General features: G+C 37.0%; 1 protein-coding gene across 2 annotated transcripts; it reads right to left on the bottom strand.

Annotated features, from left to right (window-relative positions):
* Positions 1 to 1,926: 1,926 nt before the first annotated feature.
* On the bottom strand, positions 1,927 to 8,002 carry LOC148723726 (uncharacterized). 2 transcript variants are annotated; one of them, XM_088733443.1, is made up of 4 exons: positions 7,738 to 8,002; positions 7,365 to 7,458; positions 4,096 to 4,739; positions 1,927 to 2,802 (listed from the first exon to the last, which is right to left on the bottom strand). In XM_088733443.1, the coding sequence occupies exons 3-4, from the start codon at positions 4,694 to 4,696 to the stop codon at positions 2,114 to 2,116; spliced, it is 1,290 nt and encodes a 429-aa protein (XP_088589569.1). In that variant the 5' UTR covers positions 4,697 to 4,739; positions 7,365 to 7,458; positions 7,738 to 8,002; the 3' UTR covers positions 1,927 to 2,113. The 2 variants fall into 2 exon arrangements, with proteins under 2 accessions (XP_088589569.1, XP_088589568.1); XM_088733442.1 differs by lacking the exon at positions 7,365 to 7,458.
* Between the last annotated feature and the right edge of the window lie 2,511 nt (positions 8,003 to 10,513).

Here is a 10,513-nt window from a genome sequence, read left to right as displayed (position 1 = left end):
CAGGGCAGCTGAAGCATCGAAAGAGTCATCAAATGAGTCAAAATTGGCTATATTAAGATTTACAAAATGACAATTTTACCTTTTTAGACTATGGCTGCATCGTATGGGGTTTTTTGCAGCAAGAAGAACTCAGATTTCCTGGAAAGGTTGCAAAACAAAGCAATGCGAATAATTTTAAGAACAAATCACCTAACGTACACACAGTCAATGAGGGAGAGACTTGACCTGTTAACTTTATCTAACAGGCGTCTTTATTTACGTCTCCAACTAGTACACTGATAAAATCGTAAGTGATTATCACTGTCACCAGCAAGTTCAAGAGTATATTGCATTGAGATCACAACTTCGCTGTAAATCCCTCAGAGATATTAGGGAACTTCATCTCCCAAGATACAAAACAGCTATGGGCCAGTCAACATTGAGTATGCTGCTGCAAAGGATCGAAACGACCTCCCCAAAGAACTGCGTGCTTGTGAAACGCTGAGAATTTTTAAAATCAAAACTTTTAAACTTTTGATAGAATCAGATAAGGCACAACATAAATGTAGTGTATAATTTTTTATTACTGTAATATTTTTTGGTAATTTTTAATTTAATCTTAGCTTGTATCGATGGTGAATGGTATTTTTAATAGTATTTTTATGTACTGATCACTGATTTCTACCAGCGTTTTTATTGTTGAATTTGCTGATCAGTTTTTTCAGTTGAAATAAAGCATTTATTTATTATTTATTATTATTGATCGAAACTCCCTCGAAGAAACGTCGAATTTATATTTCAAAGTCGCGGCATTACTTCGGAAATTCGATAGAGGCGTTCCGGTATTAATTATATCAGAAAGTCGAATATATAATTCTAGATTTGTTCAAATAGTCAGAATTGCATCTTCGTTTAGATGCTGTGTACACAGATGTTTGTATATCCTTAATAGCGCACCTACTCCTAAGATCTTGGTAGAGCAGTCTAGAAGAAAAAGGAAACAGCTCACACATTCTGTAGAGATCTGTATAAATGGTCTTTAACAATGATAAGGCCTAATTATAACCTAAGTCTTTCTTTTTTATCACGATGGTGAGATGTTTTGCTATAAGACATTAAGACATTGTTAAGCTTAATTTCTAATATAGGTTTCCTCTTTATTTAACTATTCAATCTAGAGTAATGCTTGAGTCTCAACTGACCTTTGAGTCAGGAATATTTACAATGATAAACGCCGGACACGTAATTATCGTTGACAAAAGCTGCTAAATTGGCAACTTTTCTCATAAATTCAGTTGCCATGACGACCAAAATAGTGGTATCTGGGTGCGCTTAAAAACTTTTAAATGCTCAAACAAAGAAAGCTATCAAGCAGTCAAGCTATCAGGCTCAAAGGGAAAGTAAGCCAAACCACCGTTTCATGAAACATCTGTGCCTTCCTTAGAAAGGCTGAAGCCAAAACATTCAAATGAAAGTATTAAAGCTAACTGGAAATTCCAGCGGAGTATGGTTTGAAGGCAAAAGATCTCTTTTTGTGAGGGGGATATCATTTGGAAAGGTAAAATTTTTTTCCAGTTACTCGTTGGTTTTTAATAGGGGTTTATGAGTTAATTTGTTTGCTCAGCTTTTTTTGGTTTGTGTTTTTGTTTTGGTTGGTTTTGTTTTTGTTTTCTTGTCCTGTTTCGTTTTGTCTTGTTTTTTGCTTTGTTTTGTTTTGTATTTTTTCAGCAGGGGCTTGCAACTTTGGTGGTACAGGTATAGTTTTGATTAATTTACGAAACAATAGGCATTTCACATAGCACACTGCGACCAAAATAACATGATAACAGTTAGGGTAACCGCCAATTCTCTCTTTGGTCTAAAAAATAAATAAGTACAAAATTGTTCATATCAGTCTGACTGCATGGCCGTACCTCCCTGCAACCTAATTCTTTGATGATTTAATGGTAATGGTAATGGTAATGGTTTATTAGATATGAAGTCGGCACTAAAATGAAATACTTCATATTTACAAGACGGCTCTAAATGGAATGTATACGTCTCTTTTAAAAGAAATTATAGTAAAGAAGCCTGGCTGTTTCGAACTTTTCCGCTCTAAGTCTGTTCCAAAACCAGAGCAAAGAGATGACTCTCTTCAAACGCGGTCTAGATCTTGAATCTGTTCGTATGTATTGGAATCATTTGTTGTCAGCGACTCGAACTTCACTTGCAGTTCACGAATTGTCTCTTTAAGGGCTATGATTTCGGTCTTATCTTGCTTATCTTTTAGTTCCTTTTGCATTGCAAAAACGGTCTCTTTCAAAGCTTTATTTTCATTTTCAAGCTTTAGAAATTTTTCGTAAGTGACAGAATTATAATCATCTATTTTTTTTTCTAGTTCTCTCAGAAACGTCCGTAAGGAACTTAATTGTTCGGAAAAAATTTCCCGTTTCCCACGTTGTTCTTCTTGTTGGTTTTTAACCTTTTCCACAGCCTCGACCAGTTTTGAGTGTTTTGATCGAAGGGAATCTACGGTCGACTTCACTTTTGCAATCTCCCGATGAATCGCACGCAGATCCCTGTTCAGGTCCTCCTGTCCATCCCTTCGTTCTTTGATTTCCTGATTCTGATTTTCTTCCAGCCTGGACTGTCTACTTTTAAGTAACTCCACTTCCTTTCTTACTTTACATTCGAATGATTTAAGAGTTTCACTTATCTGACGCTCAACTTCTTCAGTCAACGTTTCTCTTAAATCAGCAAAAGCTTTAGAGAAAGCTTTTACCTCTTCCAAACAGTCGCGAAGAAAGTCAGGGTCATTTAGCCTCCCTGAACAAAAATCAGTTCCTGTTAAGAAATGTTAAAAGGAAGTTAACGTTGGTCATAAATTGGTTGATCTAGAGTTTGTTAAGTCTAAGGTAAGTGCTCTTAATATATAACGAAGATAAACATAACAACTTCACTTTTTTTCTCTTTTTTTTATAATCGATTTCAGGTTGCATGCAATGGACCTAGCTGAACGGCCAAACCTCAATTCTGTGATAGCTCAGTGGTAGAGCCTTTGAAGTACTAATCAGAAGGTCGTTGGTTTGACTCCTATTGGTAGCACTCGAAGTTCTTTTTCTCAGAGTATTCCTCTGTCATTCAAAGTGACATGGTCTTTCACGAATTGCGTTCGTTTTGCCTACGAGTCGTTTCGCTGACTAACAGTTCGCTAAAGTCTTTGGTCGTTTCACCAACGTCTCAGGTTAGTTAATAGATCGTTCCGCTAACGTTTTAGGTTATTTCACCGCAGTCTCTTCTTAGTTGTTTCCCTTAGTTTAATTGATTTGCTTAAGATCAACTTACCTTGATAAAATTAAATGTAGGGTAGATAATTTTCATAATTTATTAGACTTTACTACAAACTTAGGCTATTCACAAGCAATTAACTTTTCACCTCAAAGAAATCGCTCTATGAAGCGCCACTGAAACAAAATAACACTTAGAACAAAAACAACTCTTCAGTTATTTAATTAAAATGTATCGCCAGATGTATTCAGATTAATCATTAAACAAATGTGAGCCAAAACTATCTCTGTTAGTGAATTCTAAGGGATATTTTACAGGAGGATCGCAATCAATTAAGCTTTGTGGCACGAATGGATCTTTAACAAACTTCCTTCCCCGCCATACTACAATACAATACAATACAATATTCTTTATTTAACGAAGGTGACATAATTAACCCAATGAGTTATCTAACTTACGGCCTTCACAACAAACCCACCATCCCACCCCAGGGGAGGGGATCCATCACACAGTAATCTCGTGGGAAATGAACGTCTCTTGCCCCAACCCTGCAGGAGAAGGGACCTCCATTTATTCGTTCTTATCCGAGAAGACTAGAATATCTAACCATTTCTGATGTTATAGAAAGATAGCAAATTCTTCTCAACTATTTTAAGGCCTTGAGTGTTGGTCCGGCCGTGGCTCGAACCCTCGACCTCCCGCACGACTGTCCAGCGCACTATCCATTGGGCTACCTGGGCGGCGGTTATGCTACTAACTATAAGAAGATATAGATTACCAGGAGAGAATAGATTTGACTCTATCAATATTACGACTATATTTAATTTCTTTTAAGGCACTCTAACATACCGTTATCTTTCCACCACTGTAGTCTTCCCAGGATACGCGTATTATCGGTCCAATGAGGAAATTGCCTCGATAATTGGGAAACCAGTTTCACCAGGAACCTGAAGCAATTATCATAATGCTCCGCTGTCCATGCAGTAAAGTTTGGGTGTGCCCATTCCGTACGCACGTGAAAGTTAACGTCTCTAGCAGAATTGGTGACCTGGGGCTTAAATAATCCTTCATAGGAGAGCACGGCTAAGGCGGCTGAGGTGTCGAAGGAGTCATCAAAGGCAGTGAATTTTGCCATAAAAGGTTGAACAAATAGCTTAGCAAAAGACACTACATCTCCAACTTTGTAATCGTATAGATCTGAGCTTTCAAGGCGGTCGTTTCTGTTGATACTCTCGTAGTTTAGATCTCTCCTGCCTCCTGGAAGCTTTTCCAGATACTTTAGATAGGTTTGAGTGTCTATTTTGTTCTTCCGCTTCATCAAATCGTAAAGTGAAACCATTTTTTTAGCAACTATTTCTCTGAGAGGTGGAGTGACGACAATATGAAGACATATGCTCATAACTAGCCAACGTCGCTTATCCAGGGACGCTTCCGAAGGTGTAGGAGCCATCTTTCTTTATTACAAACTTTGCAAATGTTCTTTGTCAAACCTCCTGTGGGAAAAATTAATGATACAGATTAAAAGAAAAATATAAACCATAGTTTGTTGATTGTTTCCTGGAGTTTGTTTCAACAAATTGAAAGAAAATTAAACGAACTGTTAAACGAAGGACCATATGTAAACTCAAAACGAAGCAAAAGGGAGCAAATCGAGTAAACAAAGTTCTTGGCGTCTTGAATAGTACCTTAACCAGTTCAGATGGAATTTAAATAATTTTAAAGAAATTTGATTTATTTTTTTTCCTGTTTCTGTTAACTTGTAGAGTACAGAGGACATGAAATGCGCTAGGAACATCACCTGCACACTCTCTGGCGCCTGCAGCTCTCGTGCTATGTATTTGTTCATACAATGTCATATGTCATCCAATAATCACTGAACTATACAGCACAATCAGGAATCAGTTTATTTATTAAAGCCGTGTATAACACTCTTATAATAAAGGCTATAAAGACCTATCATGGACATTGCACGCATCGCTTTTCAATCAGAAGGTTTTGGGTGAGGCACTGATTCGACATCGATTCTCCCCTATTCGCGACGAAGGACAAAGAACGATTTAACTATCTCAACGGAAAAAGAATGCTTTCCACAGATTTCCCTACCTTTTACTTACGAGCCGGGTAGCGTTTCAAGTTAGATTCGAAGCCCTACTTTGGCGGCGGGGCCGGTAGATTATATGTAAAAACCGGCTCGTCTTGGCTCTACCATGCGAATGACAACATAATTTGTGAAGGGAAACAACAGATTCTCTTGCATTTTTGCTGTTCATAATTCAGTAATTGTTCGTCTAGCAAAGGAAGTATACTTTTTACAATTTAAAATCGACTGCACCTGGCTGAATACAATTATGTCAAATTAGAAAATATGAGAGCTTATTTTGGCGCTTACATAGTTTCCTTTGTTCATGCTTTTAAGTGCTTTGCAATTTAAGCCGCATCACCGAAAAGGCGGCTACTAGTCCAAGGGCTTAGGTTGCATGACACGTTGAGAAAATAAACCTTTTACGGAATCTGAATTAAGAACTGTGAAGTCCAGTCTAAGAGCCACATGGCACCCAGTTAAAAGTAACAAGAGAATGATCCTCCTCTCTTGAGAAAATCCAAGTCTATCTATTTAGAACTTGCTCGAAACAAAATGACTCTTTCGTAATTTGATTTTAGTGCTAGTAACGCGATTGGCCTCTACATGCATGCAATAAGTAGAACATGTCTTAACCAACCAGCAGTTCAAAATCTAATCATAGATGGCATAATTCAGTGCATGTGAGAAATTTGATGCAGCAGAACTGAAATTGCAGCTATATGAAATATATAGATTGTTCATTGAGACTAGAATGGAGGGTTTATATCTATCTCAGCAGCGTGAATTTCCAAAACATGTAGAGTTGAGTTTGTTTTTAAAGGAGTCATCAAGATTAAAATAGCATTAGTGATATTCCTGATTTAATTTCACGCGTTCCATGTCAAATGAACGAAATCTGGTAGATAAAGTGCTTATGTGCTCTGCTGCTTTAAAGCACGAGAAACGCTCGCTGACAAAAACGTTTGTCATGCGAGTTTCTATAATTATTAAAATAAAGAGACTGACTTTTAAGGCGATTAACTCGAGAATTTTAACGTAAAACGTCATATACAGTGCTTTACTTGCGAGCAAAACATGACAACTGATGATCACTGATCCGAGGCTAAGCCCGTAGCAGGCTTTCGAATATGAGTACAAATATATTAAAATCCAAATCCTACCTAGAAATATTCGTAAAAATTGCGTTCATTTAAAATGTGCATAGCTTAAGTAAACTAGGAGTTCATTTGTAAAATTACCAACATAAAAAGCAACTATCTGGAATTCAATATTTCAAATTCACTGTGAATGCTTAATACTCTAGACTTTTGAATAATTTACTCGCACTAGACGTAAAATAACAACGTATTATCTTCCCTTCTGGTTGATGGTTTGCAGGGACATAAAAAATTTAGTTTGCGTATCGAGTTGAAATTGAGGAGTTGGAATCCTTTGGAGTTTAGCTGATGGTCAGAAATTCAATTGCGTTTTTTGTTTAGTTTCTTGTGGTGGAAAGAAACGTTCAATTCAGGATCTGTTAAAATTGTGCCATTGACTGCGATGATGTTTAATCATTTGAAAGTGGAATTCAAAATACATAATTTTCACTTTTTCCTCTAACCTTGATGAAACATTCAAAGTGTTTCAGAAAGTGTTTCAGAAATTGTTGTTGGGCTTGATTTTTGAAGGCCGCATAGCAGTCTTTGTTTATTTCACTCTTTTAGAAAGAACAACTACGTATATTTCGGATGTATGCCAAGGTTCAACCGATAAATGCAAGTTATCACGATCTATAATTAGATCTAGAGACGCTCATCTTCAGTTTCCCATCGCAAAATGTATGCTAAGGTTTCTTATCGATGTTCCACAGGCGATGGCAATGGGCTAGCTAGAGCTTCGCCGACAAGTTGATCTTTTGTATTCCATCGCTCTGTTCCATGATCGTTTCTTTTCTAACTCGTTTCGTTTTAATTAAATTTGTTTTGTCCCAGAGCAAAATCATGTCGAACTACGAAAGAAAACAGTTTTAAAACGAAATAACACGGCACAGATTTACCAAGAAGAAGAGCAGCGATGGTAACTCGAAAGATTTGTCTCGTAGGGGAACCTTCGGCCTGCCTCTCCGGACTTCTCGGAACTGGTATAGGAACCTCATAGCAAAAGAAAAGTGATTAAACGCTAATTTAAAAAGAGGGCTGCGTATTAAATGAAATATAAGGCTACTCCGAACGATTTAAATCGCTTTGCAGTCGACGAAACCATCCGTTTCAAGCAAGTGCGGAGAAAGCGAGTTCCAAACCCTACGTAAAACCGTTGTTTGCGCCGTTCTTTTTCGACCGTGTTTAGCCCGGATTGGGAAATATATCTATAACTCAGCCGGCTTTAACTTTTATAACAAATGACATAACGAAAAAAACTGATCGACCTACCGAGTAAAGAGCTTTGTATTTTATTTTCCTGATAGGCAATGGAACTTCTGCCTTCGATCTTAGGCCTCGTGGGAAGACTTACACTAACTCACTTTATCCAGGACCAATGAGTTGAGTATTGGACTCTGATCAGAGTTTCTAGCCGCTTTAGTGGGGGAAACTACTAATTGAAATCTCAAGGTACTAGATGATATTTTGTCAAAAAATTCGACTTCTTCGGATCGAACGTATCTATTGCATAACCATCTGAGTGATATAGGAAAGGGGTGGCCGACCCCTTCTTTGATTACGTCACGACTCAAGCCGCCACAATGGGCTCCAGGTTTGACCGAGCAGAGGTTGCCATGGTTGCCGCAATAACTCTTAACAGCCCATGGGATACAGCTCGCAGAGTGGCAAAGCGACTGGCTCAGCAAATATAATTTATTGTGGTCTATTTTTGTCTAGTGAAAGGTAACTGAAGGGAATAATCGATACTATAGAGCTTTGGAAATAGAATTTAAACAATAATGATCAAATTAAATTTCGAAAGAAAATGTGCAAAAATTTCTGGATCTCATTCAGTTTGATAGCACTTTGAGAACAGTTCGTAGTTTTCCATATACAATACCTACGGCATTTCAGTGGAACTTCATGGCATGATATGCAATACTGGTGGCCGATGCCAGGTAGATTGTTGATGGGCATGATTCAGGATATAATGTGGTAGCTAAAACTAAAAGGCTTGATTTATTAGAACGACTGATAGAATCCCTCTTCGAATGAAAAAGAACCTTACGTCATTCTTCTTTCTTTTTTTCTTTTTTGGTTTTCCTTTGTGTCACGGTTTTGTTTTGTTTTGTTTGTTTGTTTGTTTGTTCCTTTTAATACATTGGTTCCAAGTATAATTGAATCTGAATTGGTCTGAAAAACAAAACACCATAAATGAAATAAAGGAATCAAATATTAAATTGTTATTCCCAAAGTTGCAGGTAATCGCAGTCGCAGTCGATCTAAGAGTTGAGTTTGTTTTTAAAGGGAGTCATCAAAATAATTCTAGAGATACGTCTGGTTTAATTTCACTCGTCACATGTCAAGTGAACCAAATCTGGTTGATGAAATGCTTATTTGCTCTGCTGCTTCAAAGCACAAGAGGCGCTCACCGACAAAAATGTTGGTTACGCGAGTTTCTCTAAATATTAGAATTAAGAGACTGGCTCTTCTGGCGATTAACTCGAGGATTTCAACGTAAAAAGTCGTTGCTTTACTTGCAACAAAAACATGATAAAAACTGATGATCACTAATGAACCTGTAGCAGGCTTTCGAATATGAATATAAGTATTAACTTTATCAAAATCCAAATCCTACCTAGAAATATTCCAAAAAAATGCGTTCATTTCAAACTGGTATAGCTAAAGTAAACTAAAAGTTCATTTTTGAAATCAAAAACAAAAAAAGCAGCTATTTGAAATTCAATCTGTGAATGTTAAATAGACTAGACTTTTGGATAATTTACTCGCACTAGACGTAAAATAACAACGTATCATTTGCCCTCAGGTTGTGTTTGCAGGGACATAACAAAAGTTAGTTTTTGTATCGAGTTAGAAGTGAGGCGTTGGAATACTTTCGAAGTTGGCCGATGATCACAAATTCGATTAGGTTTCTCGTTTAGTTTTTCCCTTGGTAGAAAGAAACCTTCAATTCAGACGAGCAGTAAGACAGTTTTTCGTTCTCTCATTCCTCTTTATATACATATTTTTACAGTTTCGCTTCTTTTTTGATTTTCCTTTGTCTCGCGGTTTTGTTTAGTTAGTTTGTTTGCTTGTTTGTTTGTTTTCATACATTTTCTCCAAATATATTTGAATCTGAATTGGTCTGAAAGACAAAGCACAATAAATTAAATAAAGAGAATCAAATATTAAATTGTTATTCCCAAAGTCTCAGGAAATCGCAGTCTTTAGTTGGGATTTTAAAAGACAAACTCATTTAGCAGCCAATTCAAGGTTGTCGAAGATTTCAAAGCATGGGTATGTGAAGTAAACTATTTTTCTATTATCAATAAACCTGCAAACTTAAGACAGACATGCGGACGAGATCATTATCAGGCTCAATACCAGATGCTATCATGAGTTCCACGATTCCCACTTTTATTACAAATCCTAATCGAGCGGGCCTGGGAAATAGTGTATGTACGCCTGCCATTCTATTTTGTTGTCTCAACACATTGAGATGCGCTAGTTTTGCATTTGAACGAAAGTTAATGTCAGTCTAACATAACAGATCTCATTTCATCTTCGAAACAGGACTTGGCTAAGAAAAATATCGACGTGCAAACATTATTAGCATCTAACCGGACCCTGCAAAATCCAGAATGCCGCAAGGAGCAGCTCGGTACAATCCAACAATTTTACGAATCTGGAGAAGGCTTAAAAGGATGGGAATAATTTCGCCTAAAGGTTTTATACTGTCGATCATTTTCTGGAGTCTTTTCCTGACCTTTTCGTATTACGTTTACCTACAAGTAAACAATATTCTCGTTAAACTGGAGATGCATAAAGAGACATTAGCCAAATCGCTAATGGTACGAATTAACGAAACAACGTCTAACGGCCGTCAGGAAGAAGTCCTTCGATTGTTCAAGAAATACGCCAAATGGAACTCTAGTTTGGAAGATTTAATGAAATATGTGAAATGGAATGCTTAGAATACCACGGTAAGAGTTCCGTATAACCCCATACATTAATTATGCATAGAGTGTTGCAAAGAAACCTTTATATTTAGTCTTAATGGAATGCA

Source organism: Stylophora pistillata, chromosome 9 (assembly GCF_964205215.1).
Source record: "Stylophora pistillata chromosome 9, jaStyPist1.2, whole genome shotgun sequence".
NCBI classification, from domain to species: domain Eukaryota; kingdom Metazoa; phylum Cnidaria; class Anthozoa; order Scleractinia; family Pocilloporidae; genus Stylophora; species Stylophora pistillata.
Note: the sequence above shows the minus strand (reverse complement) of the source record. Positions and strands in the feature narration are given on the sequence as shown.